Source organism: Scomber japonicus, chromosome 20 (genome assembly GCF_027409825.1).
Source record: "Scomber japonicus isolate fScoJap1 chromosome 20, fScoJap1.pri, whole genome shotgun sequence".
Lineage (NCBI taxonomy): Eukaryota > Metazoa > Chordata > Actinopteri > Scombriformes > Scombridae > Scomber > Scomber japonicus.
In genome coordinates this window covers 8,317,341-8,340,087 of record NC_070597.1, presented here as the reverse complement: position 1 = coordinate 8,340,087, position 22,747 = coordinate 8,317,341, and the positions used below count along the sequence as shown (strand labels likewise).

Below are 22,747 nucleotides of genomic sequence, written 5' to 3'. Positions count from 1 at the left end.
TACCAGAAACTCTATCCTTCATTGTTGTTTTCATCAAAAATGGAATATGTCAAGCTTAAAGATGTATTACTGACATTTTGGAGCAGTGGTTGAAGAAGAAAGGAGGAGGCTTTCACACCTACCATTTCAGCCCACTTTTGTTTATGGCTCCGTCCCAGTCTGACTCCCCTCCACCAGTCCACCAGACTGGTTTACGACTAGACTGAGTGGGAAGAAGGACAGATAAGAGAGTTTGCAGATTAGGAACACTTAAGGAACTGTTGCTTTCTTCATTGAATCTCTTTGGTTATGTTATTCAGAGCTGCAGTTGACCTTTCAATTTGATTTGTGTTGTTGTATGCAACCGTAATGTGTAAAAGTCACCCTGCTTGACAGTAGTTAATATATGCTGAAGTTTATTTGCTCTGTGTTTCTTGTGTAGTTATCTTTAGTTGTGTTTATGTTAGTTCTGGTACAGTTTGTGTATGGTTACATTGTGTTTTTGTTTGGTTGTCTGTTTGCTCTGTGTTTCCCCTGCCAGTGGGCTCCCAGCCTGCCCTCATGTCTTACCCCTTGTTCTTCTTTGTTGGTTCAGTCTTGTTGGATCTCTGGATCAGTGAAACTCTATTTCCTGTTCAGTTTTGCTTTGTCTACCTAACCTCCATTACAGAACATTCTTCAGTTCGCTCTACTTGGTTGAACCTGAGTGACAATCTGGGGCCAAGACTTTGTAGAAGTGGATTTGATACCGCCTACTTTAGAAAGTCAGCAGCTGTAGTATTCAAGGGAGACAGAAAGGATTAATGTTATCTCGGTCCATTCTCAGTGGATTCACACATTTTTCAAATGTTTACAGTGATCCAGAGAGATTATTATGAAATAATTTTCGCTTGTTTGCATCATCCCTCTATCATGTTCACATTATATAATTTGATTCAATACGCTGGTTCCCAGGCAGTGCAGCAGCATTTTTCTGATCTTGTGTGAGGCAGTGTTGAATGCCTCTTAAAAACAGCTGTTGTTGCACTCCATGTCCAGAAGGAGTCACTGGTCTATTTTCCTCTGACTGAAGAGCTCTTGGGTCCAACACAAATATCCTGTCCTGTTCTAAGTCCCTGTTTTTTAGATTGTGGAGCTGAAAACAAGACAAATTACAAGAATATAACTAACTGCATGACTGATAAACATTTTCAGTTTTCTGTCAGATTTCCAAAAGAATTTGGAGGTAGACGTAATCAAATTTAGCAATGGTGTGTGTATTGAGAAAGAAAAGCCAGGTTAGAGTATTGGCCTTGTTTTCACTGCTGCTTAATAGAAATATATCAAGTGCAACTGTTGTGGAACAGTTGATTCCTAAACCTATTTTTACTCTAGTTCAATGTTACACACATAAACTTTGACAAATGTCTATGCCCAATGCTCAGCTCTCTGAAAATGTGAAATGCAGCTTCCTTGTATGGATTTTTTTTTTTTTAAATCTTAGCACCTGATTTCAGTTTCACAACAGTTGCAAAACAGGACAGTGAAAACTCCGCCACTGAGTAGACCACTTCACATGCTTTATTTCAGCACCCAAAATAATTAAAAACATCTTGATTTATTATACATGTACAAAATAAGTACAGAATCTCTCTTTTAAACCATGAAAGTGGGTCTGCTTCAATTTTTTTTTAAGAAACCCTTCGCGAAAAAGACATCAACAAACAACATAAACAACAGGGTGGGAAATGTGTGCTGTTTTTTAGTGAAGAGGAGTTTTCCACAGGGGCAAACAGACAAAAGGATCAACACTGAACACATGGGCAGGGAAATTATATTGAACCAGAGTCACTTGCTTTTATCTACAAAGACATGATTGCATGCATTACATCTGCAGTGATCACCTTTTCAGAAGACCTCTGTGATCAAACCAACACTTGAGAAGAAAACAATTGCACTGCATAGACAACATGACAATGAGTCAATTTTGTAGCACCAAAGGTTCTGCAGGCATTAGTGGCAATAATTACAGTATGACAGTGAGAGTCTCACTATCAAACACCAATAACTGGACCTCATTAAATTGGTTGTAGCACCTTTGAATGTTTTTCTTGTGTTGTGTAAAATAAACCCTTTTCATTTGAGAAAAAAATAGGGGTGACTTCTTGTTTTGAGGTAGCCATCTACATATCGCAATGAAGGTGAGCTTCTTTGTCTTGCTCATTTACTGATCACATTTGTCTGAGCAACTATTAGGTGTTTTTAGAAGATAAAATTTTAGAACAAGAAGACGCTTCACACTTTTTACAATTTATTTAACACCAGAAAAATGGTACATATCATTTGTTGTTTTCAATGTCCTTCCGCAGTGGTAGAAAATGGCAAAAGTCATTGTGTTTCATTGCGTGTGCAGATCTTTTTTTCTCAATCTCCAGGGGGAAATTTTACACAAGTATATATTATTTTCTTGTTGCCACTGGAATCAAAAGATTCTTTTTAAAGTGTCCTTGTGGTTGGTTTCAGATGAAGTAGCGGTCCCAAAACTTCTCATGGTTGGAAAAACACAAACATTGTCTTCAGTAGAGTGGTTTTAAGCATGTTGACCAATGGCAGCCGAATGAGTTTTGAATGCATAGAAATAGGATTTAGAGATGACTGCTAGAAAAAAAACAACAATGTCATGTCCATATTTCTTTCTTTTTTACAAGAAGCAAACGGGGCCAACTTCGACGCCAAATTCCTGATCAGGGGCACCAACATCCATAGGAGCAATGTCAATGATGGGCAGGCGGGATGTTTTTGATGTCTTGTAGTCGATGACTGTCTTGCCCCATGTGCCAGTGTGTGACTGTGAAGAGAAGAAAAAAGAAGAAATGTTAGAAAATACTTCAAGAAATGAAGTTGTTTACTTCGGCACAATATGAAAATGAAAATGAAAATGCAGTAAGGTTCAAAATGTTGTTTCCCTAAAGGCAAAACTGGCCTAACAAAGATCAAACTCACCGTGCAGCCATCTTCGCTGACGCTGTATGTGAAACGACTGTTGCCCTCGGCTCTGATCTCAACATCATTAGAGCCCTGGAGAAGCAGAGCCTTCTTCAGGTTGCCGGAGGTGGAGTCCATGTAGGCAATGCTGTTCTTGCAGTGGTATGTGACGTTCTGAGAGGCCTGGTTGGACATCAGGCGCATGAAGGTCATCTGGATGTTGACGTCCTCGAAATCGGCTCCATCACTGCCATACTGGAACTGCATAGTAGTGGAAAGAGAGGGATGCATGGATGTTTTACTTTCACTGGTTTCAAGCATCATCCTGTGGTCTATCAGATGATGATTTTTGTTGCAGAAAATGTTTTGTGGTTCTGTAATCTCACCTGGAATCCACCGGTCATGGACTCGCTGAACCAGACGTGCTTCTTCTCTCTGATGTTCTTGCTGCGGTACCAGTTCTTCTTGGCAATGCTGGACTGGCTTGGGTAGATGCAAGTCTCTCCAGTCTCCATGTTGCAGTGAACCTTGATGGCATCCAGAGGAGAGCCCTGGTTGGGATCGACCCAGAATGAGCCTGTAACAAAGGAACATAAAACAGTTTTTGAGCTGATTCTATGACATCCTTTATGTAAAGGCTCAGTCAGGACACTGATCTGCACTCACCGCTCTTCCACTCGGGGTGGCACATCCTCAGGTCACGGCACATGCGGGCGGGGCTCTTCTGGGTACCGTCGGGGCTGCGGATCTTCTCAACCTTCTGAGTCAGGGTCTTGAGAGTGGTATCAACCTCCATGTCGCGATCGCGCATCAGGTTGGGGTCATCAGCACGGTAGTGGCCACCACGGAAGGGATCAGGGGCCTTCTCCTGAAGAGGCTGGCTGACAAAGTCAAATCCACCTCCGGGAGGTCCAGGGGGGCCGGCAGGTCCAGGAGGTCCAGGAGGACCCTATTCGAAGACAACAGACATTTACAAACTGTAGCCACAATCAAAGTATCTGAACAAGTATACAAGTATGTGGATAAAATAAAGTGCAACTTACAGAAGGTCCCATCTCTCCATTGCGACCACGAGGTCCAGGGGGTCCAATGGGTCCAGGCAGACCGTTCATGCCATCTTTACCAGGGGATCCACTAGATCCGGCAGGTCCCTATGGAATGAAAGCCACATGATCACTTATTAAAAGAAAACATCAGAGAAGAACTAATCAGCTTGCCTGACATTATGTGCTTTTGTTAAACTGAGTGTGTCAATACAGTCCTGTTTCTCTTGAATATTTGTTTTGTACTATTTTTGACATTACTGAACATGCACACAAAGCATTTCAATTTACAATTGTTTTGTCTTGAGTCAATGGACAAATTCTTAAGAACTCTCGCAACAAAAAAAGACTCTCCAAGTATCAGCGTGGTAGGGAATTCACTTTTTGGTGTATATAAATACAACACGTAGTGTAACTTTTAGACAAACAGTTGTACTTACTCTAGGTCCAGCAGGTCCATTGGCACCAGCAGGTCCTCTCTCTCCAGCAGGTCCCTAGAGGCAAATGAAGATGTTAACATCAAATATCACATTGTGCACATGAAAAGAGAATATTCATATATCCTATAAAGTCAACATATATTGAGATTGTTTGATACAGTTATCTATAACATGTTTACACGTTTAACATCAAATGAATCAAAGTGTTGTGTAGTCAGAAAAGGTAATGGGATGGATGTAACTGTCAGATTAGTTTCTTTCTCTGTTATACAGTTACTTACACCAGTTCCAGGCAGACCCTGCATGCCAGTGAATCCTCTGTGTCCCTTGTGGCCTCTCTCTCCAGCCTCACCAGCCTCTCCTCTGTCTCCCTTTCCACCAGCAGGGCCCTGAATAAAAGCAAAAGAAAGTCAACCTGACCTCTAAGGTTCAAACAATCATCACTCACGCAAGACTCCTGCAATATTTCAAAAGATATTGTGTTTAGATATATAAGTGATGCATATTATGCCGTGATGAACATACAGCAGGACCGCGAACACCAGCAGGACCGGAAGGACCAGCAGGACCAGCAGTACCCTAAGGAAAGAGAGAATGGGAAAATCAGATGACAGTGAAATTATCCGATTTAGTTATATACAGCGGGATCAAGATAAAAAAGAAGGGAGCTTACAGCCTCTCCACGGTCACCAGTCTTGCCAGAGGGGCCAACAGCTCCAGGGGCACCAGGAGTACCAGGAGGTCCAGGGGGTCCAGCCAAACCAGTCTCACCACGGTCTCCCTACAGGTGAAAATCTCCAGTGAGACAAGGCTAGGCAGATAAAGGCTAATTGTGATTTTTCTATTGGGAGGCCAAAACAATCACTTTCAGCAAAATAGAGCAGTTGGTTTGATATTAAGATATAATTTGGGTTTAGAAAATTATACAAATTAGTCATGAAAAGGAGGGTTACCTTGGGGCCAGGAGCTCCATCGCGACCAGGGGCACCATCATGACCTTGAGATCCCTATGGGAGGCAACATTTATCAGTTAATTTGATGGTTAGCTACAGCATGCTGGGAAAGCCATTCTGAGTTGAACTGAGCTTCCATCATCGCTAATAGGGTACACTGAAGGTGCATTTACAGTGTGTGAGTCTCCACATGACTGTTCACAGTAATCAAAGCTAGATTTGGAGTGAGTTAACACCATATTGAGGTCTCATACCTCACGACCAGACTCTCCAGTGGCACCAGACAGTCCTGGGGGTCCAGCTGGTCCAGGGGCTCCACGCTCACCAACAGCTCCAACAGATCCCTGCTTTCCAGGTTCACCCTAAACAAAAACAAGAAGGTCAGCTTTCTGCATGCAGGTGGAAGTTCTGAGGAGAGCTTTAGAAATAACAAAGAGTAATCATGTGCTAAAGTGTGATATAAAAAGCAATGATAAATAGATTTTGTGAAAAACTTTCTAACACTAAATGTTGTTTTTAGAAAATAAATCTAACAATATTCTGTTTGTGTTTGATTATTTAGCATGCAGAGTACATGTAATGAAAGATAATACTTACTGATGTGCCAGGCAGACCAGGGAAACCACGCTCTCCACGCTGTCCAGGCAGACCTACATTACCACGCTGTCCAGCAAGACCACTGGTTCCAGGGGCACCAGAGGGACCCTGCATAGAATGACATAGTATTCAGTTTGCAGCATGTAAAAGAAAACAGGGCACTGTAGCACATTTTAGGTTGTAAAGAAAATTAGTACTGTAACACAGAAAGTACTAAGTACATATTAGGGGTACTCACAGCGGGTCCATCAGAGCCAGGAGATCCCTTGTCTCCAGAGGGTCCTGGGGCTCCAGAAGCACCAGCCTCACCAGGGCGACCAGCAGGGCCAGTCTCACCACGAGCTCCTCTGGGTCCATCTTTGCCAACGGGTCCAAGAGGTCCAGGGGGTCCACCAGCTCCCTGGAGACACAGAGAGGCATCAAGTCATTGCATCAAACTGCTGAATGACACGATGATGATATACAAATAGACTGAAGACAAGATTGTCTGTTGGTGATTACTGCTTAGATATGTCACATTTGAACTGATTATGTGGATGTTTTTGAAACTTACAGCAGGGCCAGGGGGTCCAACTCTGCCAGCAGGTCCAGGGAAACCAGTAGCACCCTACAGATACACACAGAGAGACAAAAGAGTTGTACTTGAAACTGCATCACCAATTAATTAATTTATGAACTCACAATTTGATGGGCTACTTACAGGAGGTCCAGCACCACCACGAGCACCTTTGGATCCAGGAGGACCAGCAGGTCCCTGTTGACAAAATCATTTGACAGTGAGAGATGAAGCACTAATCACCAACACAGATACAATAGTAAAGAATTTGCCCATATCAAAATATTCCAATACATAAATTCCTTCTCAACTCAATCTGGTAGTAATATTGAAATAAAAATACTGATTTATGTGTTTATTGTTACTTTGTAGTGTTCCATGATTATTCAAAAGAATCATGTCGTATGTGGGACTACCTGAGGACCAGAAGCTCCAACAGGTCCACCGGGTCCAGGAGCACCAGCATCTCCCTTGGCTCCAGTATCACCAGACTCTCCCTTGGCACCAGGCTGACCATCAGCACCCTGAAGATGGAGAGAAAGAGAACACATCAACATATGCCAGTTTATATCTCAAGTGAGTTTTCTGTATTTTTTATTACTACCTCCTATATTTATTTGTTACTGCCATTTTTATATTCTCTTTTCTATCCATAGTGTCTTTCTGTGTCTCATTGTTGGTTTATGTTTACCATCTGTTGTTGTTTTTATGTGTATTAACCACAGGAGACACACAATTTTGTTGTATTACTGTGAAATGAAGTTAATTAAAAATAATTTAATAATTGTAATAATAATCTGTAGAAAAATATCAGTTTTGGTGTAAATTATAATGTGAGGTTCTTACAGGAGGTCCAGCAAATCCAGCAGGTCCAGAAGGACCAGTCTCTCCACGCTCACCCTGTTGGACAGAGGACAGAGGTGTTAGAGTCATTTGGTCATAGTAGGTATATCTAAAGTCATAAAATTGTACATACAGCAGCAATCACTGAAGATACAAATCCATTCTTACTAAACAGTTTACAGCTTACAATAGACAACACCTTAATCATGTTTTAAAGAACAATAAAAAAGTATATTTCATTTGCTTTCTAGTCTTGAATCAGGTGTTTAGAGGAGGACTTACAGGTCCACCACGGGGACCACTGGGTCCAGGAGTTCCAACAGCGCCAGGCTCACCCTAGAAGAGAGAGACAGGAGGTCAGAAGACATGTTGATTGGTCATCCTAACCACTCATTTATTACAAACAAGTTATGTGCAAATAAACTCTAAGTTGGCAAGTAAAGTGCTGAATAGCTACTATTTCCTTCAAGTAAAGGAATTCCTCTGAGAATGAATAAGACTATTTATACTGTGTGTGAATATATGTGCAGTGAAAATAGTCATAGAGTTGACTTTATTCATGATAACAGGAAGTCTAGAATCACTTATGTCTCACCTTCTCGCCCTGAGCACCAGGAGGTCCAGGGACTCCGATAGCACCAGTCATACCACGCACGCCATCTTTGCCAACGGCACCATCAGCTCCCTTACCACCAGCATCACCCTGAGAGGAAAGAAGTGTTCATGCAGTGTAAATCTAGACTTATCAAGGTGACTCGTGTTGATACTAAAAACTGAAAAAAGGGTCAACCATCTTTAATTAGTTACAAGAAAACAAATACATGATACTTGAGCAATCAGTTAGAAAATATTAGGTGGTATTTGCACTTGAGTAGCTTGAGTAGCTTTCTTTGCATGGTTACATTTCATAAACCACTTTTGTCTAATTATCTGAGGAAATAAACTCTTTTGAGATGCCGTTTTCTTTTCAATAATATTCATATTTGCTTCATCTCTGTGGTCTCTCAAATTTTGGACATTCAAGATTATGTTCTTGATAGTTAGTTTCAGAATAGTGCGTACGATCTGTTCATTCATACATTCAGCCCACGTTGGGTTATTTAACCTGAAAAATCAATGTATCATCTGCAAACATTTAAAAAAGCTCTACAAATGTGACAGTGATTAATGAGTCCCATACTAAATGATGCAAACCTAACTACAAAATGGTATAATTTAAGGAAAGCAGGATGAATTCAACAGGTGAGACACTTACCCTCTCTCCCTTGGCTCCGGGGAGACCAGAGGCTCCACGCTCACCAGGCATTCCCTGCATACCAGGGGCTCCCTGAGCACCGGGGGCACCAGCAGCACCAGCCTCTCCCTGCACAAACACACAAAGAGAATCATTCCCATGTTATCCATTGCAAATACTTCATTTGCCGCAAATGAACAATCTAATGTACTTCACTGAAGTACACTGAATATGGGTACTGTAAATATACTGTATCCTGTGGAAATTATGAATCCAAAAGGACACAAATCATTGTATGTCAACAGGTGTATCTACATTGGTGCTAGTATATTTTCATGATAAAGGACAGTGGTGGAAAGAAAGCTACATTTTAATTATGTTTTCTTTTGAATGGAAAAATGTTTTTAACTCATAAAAATATATGCACAAATTTTCCTCTTTGTTTTATTCATTTTGAACGGCTTTTGTATGAAGTGGTGGTATACAAGTACAATTTGAGTTGAACTAAACATTTTATTTGTGCCTAGGCATTGTAAATATTCTGTTTTCTTAATTTATAATCACATTAAATAATGTTGGTTTTAAATATAATTTTGCAGATGCTTCCCCTATTTGGTCAACCCTATACACTGATCATGTGACTTGTTTCTTTTAGCAATGTCCATGGTGGATAGGACGTTTTGTGCTAAGTGTTGGATTTTGAGTGCCTCTTCAACTGCCCCCTACTGTGAGAAGCTGCTGCAGAGCGACTGGTTGAAAAACAGCAAACAAACATTTGAGAATGAGGAGAGTGCAGGCATTTGACAAATAATGTCACTAACTACAAGGGTGCACTCAGTAGAGATCTCCACCTGGTGTGTACAGTTAAGATGGCAGCAAGGATACTAAAAATGGGGATGTTGCATTTCGTATTAAGCCTAATTTAAGTGGATCATAATATATTGCATATGGCATTGAAAATGAGACCAAACTTTTCTATGGAGGTCATGTATGTGCCATGACATAGGCCAAAATGTGGCAGGTGAAAGGCTAGGTAAGCCTTGTTTTTAGCCTAGCTTATTGCAAATGCCTTTTGCTATGTTATAATACATATTGTAAAATGCTGAGGATTGCTGAAAGGATGAATGTCTAAGCTTTACAATAAACTGATAAGAAATCGTATCAAAATTTGACACCAGTTGATCTAATATGGCAACAAGGCATGGTTGGCTGTCTCTAACAAAAACAAGATTTCAAAGTTGTTGTTGTTCACTCGAAGCCCCTACTGGCCAGTTAAAGGAGTGGGGAGTCAGCAGTCAATGATGGCATGAAAAAGAGCAGTTGGTTATAAATATTTTTTTTAAACTGCAAATCACTGCAACCATGAGTTCCTTGAAAATACAGTAATACATGTACATAAAAAATATAAGGCTGATCGGTCCAGCAGCACACAAGATTAGCTGTGTACAGTGTACACAGACATATGCTTACACGTGACTTACTCCTGGCAGTGATAAAACAAACAGAAACTAATAAGTCACAGGCTGCAATACCTGATTTGTTCTGTATTTGTCATACAATTTATTTTATTTGTGTAGTTCAGACCAGTGGCTCTCAAACTGGGCTCCAGAGACCCCCAGGTGTCTTTGAGTGGGTTCCCAAGGTTTGCCAACAAAGAGGGGAATTATTTATTTTCACTAATTCCACCCATAAATAACATAATGGCAGAATGTATGACTGCTTGGATCATGGGTTTCATACACTTTATCTAAAAGAACATCTAAAAGCAAAAGTCTGGTCCTATCCGTGGTCTTAGTTTTGGTGTCCTTGATGTGAAAAAGTTATATACATAAGAGAATATATACATAGTTATATACACACACGTTTAAAGCTTAGACAGTCTGATACATTAATTCAATATCTACACCAGTGGTTGTACAAATATATATATACACACATATATACATGTATGTATATGGATAATTTATATGAGTTTGATATTTTAAAGATAATTACCACCAGATCCCATGAACACTTTCCAGCATATGAGGATGACTCATACTGGAAAACACTACCCAATAAATATCATCATTTATAACACATGATCAACTGGTTTATGGTGACTGGTTCATTAAAACTACTTTAAAATATTCCTCATTAAAAATCAGGGAATCAAAGAGATGTAAACCACCAGAATTAAGTTTCTCCCAAGGGTTAAATGAGAAGATGACATGGTATTTTATTCATATTCTATATTTTATTATATATATATATATATATATATTGTATTATTATGTTGGATAACTGACTTGAAAGCCATTTAAATTATGTTTAGTGTATTGCAACTGTGTAGAGAATGAATATTTGTTTGCCTGTATTACATATTGGTACTTGGCACTTGTTGATAATTAACGCTGATGTTAATCTTAACATTTTTTTTAAAATTTGTAAATGGAATGTGTTTATGCAGGTATGATTTGTGAGATTAAATACTCAACAAATAGCTATTTTGACTGCAACATGAGTGTTTAGTTTCCTCATCTAAAGGAGCTTTTTAACCTACCTTAGCTCCATCGTTACCAGCAGGGCCAGGAGCACCACGGACTCCAGCGGGGCCATTAATGCCAGGGGCACCACGCTCACCAGGGAAACCTCTGTCGCCCTAAAGGAGAGGAAAAAATTAGTCATCAGACTGTTAGCTTAAGACCAGAGGAATTATGTTTACAGTGGATGCTGATAATAGTTTATATATTGTCTAAAATGACCATACTTACTCTTGGTCCAGATGGGCCAGGGGGGCCACCCTCACCAGGAGCACCCTGAACACAACAGAGAGAAGACAGGGTTGTCATGAAGTCTGATTTACTGCATCAACATGTGCAATGAAGCAATAACTCATGAGAGATTGCAAATGACAGGTGTATCACGATGAATAAAGTGAAATCTTTAAACTTCATAATGAATATTTATGCTTGTGTGAGATTTATGTCCGACAGTGTTTGTGCTGTAAGATGCTTTTTTTTATCCCCCTCTCTCCTCGTTTTTCTTTCCCCTCTTTTCCCCTCCGTCCTTGCTCAGTCATCCGGTTCTGTCTTGTTATGTATTGTGCGTTGTATATGTACGGACGGGTGATTGCTGTAATTTCGCTGTACTTGTACTTGTACTTGTTATAGTGACAAATAAAGCTATTCTGATTCTGATGCTGTAAAATAGTCCCCTGTGACTCTTACCTGCTCACCAGGCTTGCCAGTCTCACCAGTTGAACCTTGGGGTCCAGGGAGACCCTACAGGAGGAAGAAAGGAAGTTCATGTCTGGGTTAGCAAGTGGACTTGTGATACAGCTCAGAAATATATAAAAGCAAAGAAAACATTCAGGCTCAGGCTGCCGAGATATTCTAAAAACCTACCTGGAATCCAGGAGGACCAGCAGATCCCTGCTCTCCCTTCTCTCCAGCAGGTCCCTGAACAGGAGGAAGCAAACAAAATGATCAGAGTCAGAAATGGAAACTGTAAACTTCAGTGCTTTCTTATAAAATATACAACCACAATACATGGTTCTATATACTAATAGCATTATAACTCATAATGTGCTGTTTAAATATTGTAGAGAAGATACATACAGCAGGGCCAGAAGGTCCAGGAGCACCAAGATCACCATCTTTGCCAGGGGCACCCTGTGTACAAAAACATTACCCAACAAAACCAATTATCAACTGTTTTTTAGCTTTTTATGAACATTTATTTAGAAAAAAATTCTGTACTTTTGAAAATATTTCAAGTACTTACAACAGCGCCAGTAGCTCCACTGGGACCTCTCTCACCAGGCTTACCAGACTCACCCTGTTTAAGAAAAACAGGACAACACACTTAAATCTGCTTCACTAGCCATTTTACATACTTTCATAGGCTAAAAACATCTAATCAGTAAATAACTTATTTCTTGCTGATTTCATATTTGAATGATCTTTCTATAACAAAAACAATATGTATAAGATCACCAAACTAGTGATCCTACAATTTCTGCACAATCTACTGTATTTTTGCATTAAAACCCCCCCCAAAAAAACAAGTGGGGCCATGAACTCACAGCGGGTCCCTTGGCTCCGGGGAATCCCATGACTCCAGGTTGTCCTCTGGAACCAGTAGGGCCAGCAGGTCCAGAGCGTCCATCTTGTCCAGGAGCACCCTAAAGATCATTGGAAGACAAGACGATGCTTGAAAATATACTCTCCTATCATGATTGAATGGGTTTACAGCTGTGGTTCCTCTTAGTTTTTTGACAAATACATTCAATAATCAAGTATTAATAGTGAGTCAGTGCTTACAGCAGGTCCAGCTTTGCCATCAGGGCCAGGGCTTCCAGGGCTACCAGTCATACCCTGTGGAGGACAGATTCAGTTAGTATCAAGACAAACAGCAGATATAGGCATTTATGTTCAACAGTGGTCTATGATTAGCTGAAAGATTTAAGTCAGCTTCTTAAGACAACTGAAAAAAAATCTGAATGTTCAGTGTATCAGAACTCACCTTTGATCCAGGAGCACCAGGGGCACCGGAGCTTCCAGCCTCACCAGTTGCTCCCTGAGGTCCAAGTGGGCCAGGGGCACCACGCTCACCAGGGGCTCCCTGTCATAAAAGTGAAGAGTAAGAATAAGAGGCCGTGCAAGTGAGTGATGTTTATACCCTAAAATATCTGTAGTGTACTGGTGCATCTCTAGTGTAATGGAACCAGTGAAGTTTTTTTATACTACAAAGTGTTTTTCTGGACAAAATAAAAAGAACACAATCAGGTAAATTTGTCAAGATTTTAAAAGGCATAAAAAAATTATCTATTTCTTTTCTGATTGAGGACTCAGTAGATTCAGTAACTCACCTTGGTACCAGCAGCTCCATCAGCACCAGGGAAACCACGAGCACCAGGGGCACCCTGAAGGAACAAACAGACACACCAACCATGTCACTAATCCCCCCGGGAATTTAGCATACTGTAAATGTGCAGAAATCTTTCTAGAAATAAAGATGACAGGATTTCAACATGGGATCTGATTGTTGCTCCACTAACAGGACTGATGCTGAGAAAATATTATTATTTCATCACTATGAGGTTCTCACTGTTATCTAAAACAGGTGGCTGGCCCATGATTCAGATGCTGAATCATTCACAATCCCTCAATGCCAACTAAAGTGTCTGGCAGAAATTTGGTGCAGCTAAATGGAAAGAGGCAATAACATACGCGCTCTCCAGGGGGTCCACGGGCTCCAGAGCCACCGGGCTCTCCGCGAGCTCCTCTCTTGCCCTCCTCACCAGAGGGGCCAGCAAGTCCCTGAAGTCCAGCGGGACCCTGGAAAAGAACGAAAAGTAAGTCAAACCAACTATGTTAAGTTATTTCCTTATATCACACATAATGGTGAATAAATGGCAAGCCGATCTGGAAACAGTGATCACTGCGTTTTGAAACTTACAGGCTCTCCCTTGGAACCAGGCTCTCCCTTAGGTCCAGAAGGTCCATGGTCACCCTGTTGGCAAAAGCACGCAGTTAACATTTAGGCTGTCAGGTGGGTCTCTATAATGCAGAAGAACTGTGTGTCTTAATACCAAACTCAAAATTCACACAATGTATAGTTTACTCACAGTGTTACCCTTGGAACCAGGAGCACCAATAGCTCCCTGAGCTCCAGCAGGACCACGAGCACCTGGGAAACCAGGAGCACCAGCAATACCAGGAGCACCCTGTGGGATGGAGAGTAGAGGAGTCAGAACACTTCATGTGCAGAAATTAAGTGTAACAAATGTGATCGATGAGTTTGATACTTACAGAAGAACCCTTAGCACCAGGAACACCATCAGATCCAGGGGCACCCTGTTGAGAGAGGAAGGAAATAAAATGTTTAATACAAATAACTTAAAAGAGATGTGACAGAGTTTTAAAAGAGCACCTACAGAGAAGCCCAGTATATACTCACAGCAGCCCCAGCGGGTCCAGCAGGTCCTGGGTTACCAGGCTCACCACGGGCTCCCTGGGGTCCCTCGGATCCACGGCCTCCCTGAGGACCGGTCTCTCCCTGTGGAGGGAAGCAATGATCCACAGCTTTAATATTGTGTGTTTATAAATAAAAAAAGAAACCCTACATTTTAACATTTGAACACCAGAACTGTTTCTATTAGAAATATAGGAAATTTATACTGTGAAGAAAAAGCAATTTATACTGTGAAGATGAGTTCCTGGTCTTTAAAAATGTTGTATATTGTATATTCTTTGTTTGTTCACATAGTATAATCTTAATCTTGCTTTGTTGCACCTGTCCAGAGAGTAATTTCAAACCATTTAATTTTTCTGTCATCATAGCTCATTCACACACTTTTCTACCCTCCTCCTCTTTGTTCTTAAAATAACCAGAGTGTATTACAGGATATTAAAATTGATACTTCACTGATGGCAACAGAAGGACTGTAGCAGAGTGCTTTTAGAGGTTTAGTGTTGCCATCTGGTGGCTACAGTGTTCATCTGGCTATAGAGAGTATTAAGCCAAATATTTTGTTTTCAGTTTTACAAAATACTATCTCCACTCTTTACTGTCATGTGGAAATCAATAATTCAGCTGTCACATGTGGATTTTGCATCAAGAGGATTCCCTATTGATGTTGATCCTACAAATAGTAATATTACCTATGTCCCATTAGGATGACAGGGATGAATCTGTAGAGACATTAATGTCACTACTGATGCTACTATTAATGGTTAAAATGCTGCTATGTTCTTTATAAGCTGTCCTTGGCTGTCAAGACAATCCTTATTTGAAGGACCATGAAACACCAGCAAGGGGTATAATTGGTCAAGTTAGACACTTAAAAGTGCTTCTGCAACTAATGTGAGGGTGATGCATTTCAGCATTATAATCTGTTTTCATATCCAACAAAAAATGTTTTACTACTGGACAGCTTACCTTAGCACCAGCACCACCGGGGAATCCAGGAGGACCAGCAGGTCCGGTAGATCCCTAAAAATAAAGACACATGATTATAAACAACGGATCATAAAACACAAAAACATTCAGGAATTTGCTTTACAGAATATGTTTGCCACTAAAACAAAATCACACACTACAGCTATAGCATTATGTGGTGATGTCACAAGATAATGTTAAGCAGGCTAATGCTTATATTTCCAAATAGAAATAGGACAGCTGAATAAAATAATACTCACTGGGGGTCCAGCAGCACCAGTGTTGCCATCGTTACCACGAGCACCCTGCAGAGGAAGAGAAGAATATATCAAGGTGAAACACATATTTGTATCATGGTATTGACTAAAATGAAATATTATTAGTGGTTGAAAACATTGACAAGTCTCTGATTAGACACTGTCATGGTCAAATGTAGCATTTCTTTTCACTTGCAGTCCCATCAGCTTTTAATCTTTTCTGATGGGAGTTAGGTCAACTTTCAGACATGATTAGCAATGCTTACAGATGGGCCGGCAGGTCCGGGACGGCCTCTCTCACCAGGAAGACCACGAGCACCCTGGGAAAGTCACGAAGAGAGAACAATATTAGCTTCACATTTTACATGACCTTACATGTATAAGTATTGTATACTAATCAAAAACAGCTCAGAGAGTTGCATCTCATCAATATTATTAGCATAAAACAAGCATCTATCCAGTGGAGTCGAAAAACTGACAAAAACTTACCATGGCACCGGGGACACCATTCTCACCAGATCCACCAGCCTCTCCCTGCAGACAAACACAGATGGAAGAAATGAGCGTTGCATTGGAATGACTCTAACCTAGTGGTTCAGTCTGAATCATGATGAAATTTCATCTTTAGTGAGCAACAACACGTCCTGCTATCTCACCTTGGGGCCAGCAGGTCCAGCATCTCCCTTAGCTCCATCCAGACCGCTGAATCCCTGAAGACAAAATCATAAATATCATAAGTTCAGGTTTCCACTCATGACAACATTATAGCAGTTTTAAAATAGTGGATGTTGGTATTTAATCTTCCAAACTCACTCTGTGTCCCTTGATGCCAGGGAGTCCAGGGGTTCCGGGGAATCCACGAGCACCCTGCAAGAGGAGAAGAAGACAGACTTATTAATATTTGAGAAATATGCAAACGCCCAATCATTTTCACTCAGGATTGAGTGAAAATAATTTGTAATGACTAAGAAGGTGTTCAACAGGTCATTTTGTGCTCTTGTGTGTATGCTGACTACCATCTTACACATAAACGCCAATATAGGATTCATTTTTGGCTGACCATCACTTGACCTTTGCCTTCATTTTGATTGTCACTCACCTGAGGGCCAGCAGGTCCACGCTCACCAGGGCGTCCAGACTTTCCAGCCTCACCCTGTTGGAGACACACAGAAAGGTTGTCAGTATGTGGGAACGTAACCTCACTAACAAAAAAGTGTCTTTCAGGCAATAAATAATAAGTAAAATGGGGTCACACTGTTTCAGATTTATATCATTTATTACAAGGATAACAATGTTTCACAAATCACTTACATCATCTCCGTTCTTTCCAAGGGGGCCAGATGGACCACGGGGACCCATGGGACCCTAAAAACACCAATTAATCATTGGATTAATAAACAGATAAATGTCTGTAAACATGCACCTTTAAAGACTGGAATGTGGGTTGGTGTGTGTGTGTGTTAAGAAGAGAGGGTGAGGGGGAATTGACAAAAATTGGTGTGTGCAGATGTGTGTCAGTGGGTCAGTGATTACAACAGGAAGTGAAACACAGAGCAGGAAGTATGGTGTTAAGTGAAGGTGATATTATCAATATGAATTAAGAGCTTGTTATTGATGAAGTGCAATCAAGAAGCTCTGGGAGCACTCGGTGAGAACTACAGTACAAATAGTTTCACATAAACTCATCACCTTCATCACAAACAAAATAAGAGAAACTTTTATTTAGCATTATGTATACTCACAGAAGCTCCGGGCTCACCAGGCTCACCAGGGGGTCCAGTGAAACCCTGAGGACCCTGTTGGACAACAAGAACACCAGATTAAGACAGTACCCTCTTTAACATTTATCTTTGAAAGACTGAAGAATATTTTAAGTGTATTGTTAGAATGAGGCTGAATTGTCATGTAACTGATAAGGGAATACTTACAGAGGAGCCAGGGGGTCCAGGGGGACCACGAGGACCCATAGGACCCTGTTGATGAAGTTGAGATGAAAGCAATTAGATAGTAGATCTCATTAGTGATGAGAAACATCACAAAATAAGCAATAAATATTAAGTAGTAATATGAGTCACCATTGGCTAAAATGTGTTGAAACTGAATACAGGAAATTATGTAAACATGTTAGTAGAAACTTTTTGCATATTTAGTAGTACAGTTATGTTGAGAAAGAGCCTTCTTACCATGGGGCCAGGGACAGGTGGGCCGCTAGATTTGGATTGGTCGACATAGCTCATTTGAGGAGAGAAGTTCTGTCAAGGGGAGAGAGAAAGAATTAATTGCTGAGCTTTAAAAAAAACAACCTTAGATTACATTTGCTTTAAAAGTTCTTTTCATAACACAGTTTCTGAATCACAGGCTACACTATAAAGACTTTCTATTTCAGAACAAATCAAGCACGTTAGGTTCTGTGGTACAGATATCGAGTTAAACTTTAATATGTTAAAGGGTATATATGCATGATGGAACTTTCATGTGTGTCGCTGACTGAATAAACTGCTTAAATCAACACTTTCAGATCAGATCCACCAATAAATCTGCATTTTTTCCCCCCTCAGACTTAAACCTGAGGCCCAGGGAGCTGTCTACCCTCCCAGTGCTGAAACAAACAATGAGGAGACTTCCTAGCTGCTTTCCAGCCTTGCCTGATGATCTTTCTTCTCAAGTATGTGTAAAATAAAGACTAATACTTGACACAACCGTTTAAGCTTCATACAAAGAAATGCTGATACTTACTCCGCCAAGGCCAGGGGGGCCAGGGGGGCCGGGTGGGCCAGGAGGACCAGGTTGTCCGGGGATTCCATCGTTGCCAGGATAACCAGGAGGACCCTGCAGCGAACATCAAGAAAACATGCTGTGTTAGAAAGATCTTGTACCAAGGAGTACAGACTAGACCACATTATCTCTTTGGAATAATCATCTCTAAGACAAATTTCAATACCAATAGAAACTATTACTCCTATTTATTGTTGTTTTAATTGCTTTCTTTATTCAAATAATTAAAAATATTTGTATTCTAATGTTGATTTTTGCATTTAAAATGACCTAAAATAAAAGTATGGTAAGCCATTTTTTAGAATCATAAAAGTTTGCAAAAAAACTGAATTAGTTAATTTCCAGTTTACTAATTCTTACAGTAGTTCCTTAATATTACGTTATCATTTATAAACCCATTTTTATTATGTGAACTTTGAACTTTGAATGACCTGTTGACCTTGTGACCTAATTATCAACAGTCACTGAGACAATGATGTCATAGCAGTTTACCAGCATTTATGTTAGTTTGTAGGTAAGCAAAGATAAAATGGTGTGTATCTTTTTACATCTCATGATTGAAAAATTACACATTAACCAATACAGCAGGGAAACAATGATGTGTCATTGCTGGGATAAATACATTTAACATGGCTCTCACAGAGAATAATGCAAATATATATATCAAAAGAAACACATACTTCTGATCCAAAATCAGTTTTAGAAAGAACATATAGTACCACTCAAAGGTTTTGACAGACTTTCTCATTCCAGTGAACAGTAAAGTGGGTCCAAACTTCTGAATGGTACAGTATATCAGTATATATGCATTTAAGGCAAGAATAGGCAAGAGAGTTTACATGAAATTGAACCTACATCATCTCCTACGGGGCCAGGAGGTCCCACCACAGTCTAGGAATAGATAGAAAAAGGGAGTTAGGCTATGCTGCAACATTCCATCCATACTGTAAAAACACAAAGTGCATTATATAGAACATAAAGAGAGCTAATGACAATCTCAACTAACTGGGCTATGCCAGCATCTCTTGGCCCTGCACACTTGACATGCATGTGAATTTAAGGCCTTAGTCAAAAATGTTTTAATGGAACAAATGTTTAATATGAATCAAAGACAAAAGGCAAAATACCTCTGTGGGTTCAGGAGGCGGGGGTCCTACAGAACCAATGGAGAAGGAGAACATGTCAACACCTCTTCAACATTAATGAGACACAAACTTATCTTTGGACATTTACAGAATAGTGTATAACCCTAAAATATTTCAGTGTGATTATTGACCCTAAAGCTGAACTGCTAAATTGTTTCTGCTGTATAAAAAGTGGAAAATAAGTTTTTAGAAATGCTGTTTTTGGAGACTAATGTGTGTTACATATTCACTGCCAGACTTCACCAAAAAGTGGGTATAATCCATTTTTAAGAGAATGTATATTGAAAAAGCACTGGACAAAAGGTAAATCCAAAGCGGTTCTGTTGAATGAAAATCCTCAGGCAAGCAGGCAGGCTTAGGGCCTCAAGTCCATTTGTGGCCAGAAAGCCATGGATGGTCAGAGATGAGGTTGGAAGCACAAGGTGGCGCCACAAAGCTAAGTGAACCACAGAAATGTTGAGGGGGATCAAGGTGTAGTACCATCAGTGTCGGGGCAGATAGGGCAGCACTCTCCGTCTGGGATGATGGGATCAGCACAGTCGGATGTGTCCTCACAGATCACCTCGTCGCACATGACGGTTCCACTGTCGCAGACGCAGATCTGGCAGGGTTCTGGTTTCCATACATCCTTATCGTTGTACAACTGTCCCTCTAATGTGCAGCTGCCGAATGTGCCTGAGAGGAGAAAACCATGATGAGTTTGGTACTATTAAAATATGATTAAATATCCAAAAAAGAGAGCTGCTATCTTAATAACATGTTTGTCTAATAAATGCTTATAAATAAGGTTTAGCATCAGCAAATGGATATGTACAGTGTGCAGGTAGTTAAGCCATAGCTACACCTGCTGGTAAAGCAACACAATTCACTTGAGTAAAATAACTAGCAATTTCAACATGCAGGAAGAAAACTATATTCAACACAATTGTTAGGACTGCAAACCCCTCAGCTCTGTCCTCTAGCCTGTTTTCGGTAGTTTCTATTCCAGCAACCTCTTTAAAGTTATTTTTTTCAACATCAGGATCGCAAATCTGCTTTAAATGAGCTTGTTGTGTGTTTGGTGACTGACTTCTAAATGTGAATCGAGTTTGTAATGAAGTATGACAGTAGTAGCCTGACCACATGAGTTATAATGTCAGAATATAGGCCATGGTGTGCAATACAAAAAAAAGTACCCAAAGTCACTATCCAACACTCCTGCTAAGATGTAATTATAGATAATCACTCAAAAAAAAAAAAAAGAATAGAAAATGACACAGGGCCAAATCACTTTTCAGGCTGGTGGGTGTGTGGTGGGGCCTTGAGGTGGGAGGAGGACCGAGGTTTGGAGTAAAGATGCACGGTTCCAGTACTTGCCACAGAGCGGCGCTGTTAGCCTACTGAACCAAATCCTCAACGCCCTCCTCCATATGATGATTAATTGATGTCTAGACCATTTCACTGTCGACGTCAGGCTTAAGCAATTTTTCCATTGTCCTTTTTTTCAGTTAAGAAAGTCCAGTTTTATACAAACTGGGTAAAAAGTTGTTTGATTGAATGTGACATGTTATTTTTATTGCAAAAGTATGTCGTTATGACTGTCGAAAATATATCCACTTTATCATGTTTTATGTCTAAACAAGCTGCTCACTTTTGATGCGTTAATGGTAAAACTATTGGAAAACAATCCCAATGCTACAGCCTTTGGCGCAGGGTTGTGAACTATGATGCAACTATTATAAACCTTGAAAACGGCATTCTCAACTTAAGATAATCAAGATCTAAACAAATGAATTTGCCTTTTTAAAAATTTCGTTATACTTGTGCTTTGCTTCAACTCTCTTTGAACCCAATGTCCTGTCATTGCGCATCAGAGATTGTGCAGCTGTCCCCCTCAGGTTTGCTCTCCTGCAGGAGGACGCACACTGAGCATGCATCTGCACGTCAGTGAGAGAAGCAAACAATTAAAAAAAAATCCAGTTCTATAAATTCCTATTCGCTCCCAGATCTTCAAAAACCATCAAAACGCCTCACTGTGTAACAACTTTCACCATCACTGCACACTGGAGTCAGGTATCCCGCAGAGCACAACCAGTTCCAGCAAACTGCTCAGCATCCTTGCGGACTATCCACATCCTGAGGGTGCCACAGTCCCAAAACAACTCAAATCAACGTTTGAAAGTGATACTTACTATCATCCTCGCCTTGTCCTCTCACCAAAAGCACTGTCACGCTGAGAAACAGCGCTAACCGAATATCCACAAAGCTGAACATGTCTAAATATTAGACATGTAGATTCTTTGCGACAGGGGGGAATCCTTTTTCTCCTCAGACACCACTCATACAGGGTAGGGTCCGGTCTGTGTGCTACTCCAATCCAGACCCTAGCAGAAACTCCCTACTGCCTAAACAAATGACTTAGCTTGGCTTTTATATGCCAAAACTTTTGGGGAGGTCCTGTGTGCACCAGATAACTTGTACATGTACAAGTCACAGTCCCTCCTTCATCTGAGAGAGGGGCCGTCTTTAAACACGTCAAACAAGTTCACGTTTCAGCTCAAACGTGGATGATGAGGATAGTCATCATTTACGCGCCGGCTCTCCACGCGTTTTAATATCTTCTGCCTCTCTGTGGATTTTCTTAATTGAGACTTTTGTCGTGGGGTGTTTTGTCTTTTCGGCATTAGACCTGAGCTGATTTTTTAATCCCTTGGACACTGGACGATTTGGTTTCATAGTAACAGATCGTTTACAGCATAGCCTTCACTGTTTCCCAATTTATTAGACTGGTGTGGTTTCCATTGTGCAGGGAGATGCTACGTGTTAAGTTGTATATTCTGAGGTCACCTGGACTCAACGATTTCTTAACAACAGAAGAAAGGGGTTCAAAATGATGGATGAACGTGTATCCGTTTAAGAGAAATGTGCGCATTTTACGCATGAAGAGCAATCCAGATGGAGTTTAAACTATTGCCAAGATAGGGGACAAAAGAAAACTCCATAAATGTGTGTAGCCTAAATGATTTTCTTTTACAGGCCTACCACAAATGAAAACCTC

The 22,747-nt window shown here is 40.5% G+C and overlaps 1 protein-coding gene across 1 annotated transcript; it reads right to left on the bottom strand.

Annotated features, from left to right (window-relative positions):
• Positions 1–1,521: 1,521 nt before the first annotated feature.
• col1a1b (collagen, type I, alpha 1b) lies at positions 1,522–22,081 on the bottom strand. The gene is made up of 51 exons (XM_053340765.1): positions 21,882–22,081; positions 20,191–20,385; positions 19,693–19,718; positions 19,421–19,456; positions 18,527–18,619; positions 17,974–18,042; positions 17,719–17,763; positions 17,533–17,586; positions 17,102–17,155; positions 16,890–16,943; positions 16,604–16,657; positions 16,447–16,500; positions 16,280–16,324; positions 16,057–16,110; positions 15,794–15,838; positions 15,534–15,587; positions 14,553–14,651; positions 14,405–14,449; positions 14,221–14,319; positions 14,052–14,105; positions 13,823–13,930; positions 13,462–13,515; positions 13,116–13,214; positions 12,914–12,967; positions 12,676–12,774; positions 12,375–12,428; positions 12,209–12,262; positions 11,996–12,049; positions 11,819–11,872; positions 11,363–11,407; positions 11,152–11,250; positions 8,631–8,738; positions 7,971–8,078; positions 7,658–7,711; positions 7,379–7,432; positions 6,949–7,056; positions 6,677–6,730; positions 6,530–6,583; positions 6,215–6,376; positions 5,977–6,084; positions 5,634–5,741; positions 5,380–5,433; positions 5,100–5,207; positions 4,952–5,005; positions 4,708–4,815; positions 4,427–4,480; positions 3,987–4,094; positions 3,610–3,892; positions 3,330–3,520; positions 2,962–3,204; positions 1,522–2,806 (listed from the first exon to the last, which is right to left on the bottom strand). The coding sequence occupies exons 1-51, from the start codon at positions 21,961–21,963 to the stop codon at positions 2,660–2,662; spliced, it is 4,353 nt and encodes a 1,450-aa protein (XP_053196740.1). The 5' UTR covers positions 21,964–22,081; the 3' UTR covers positions 1,522–2,659.
• Positions 22,082–22,747: the final 666 nt, after the last annotated feature.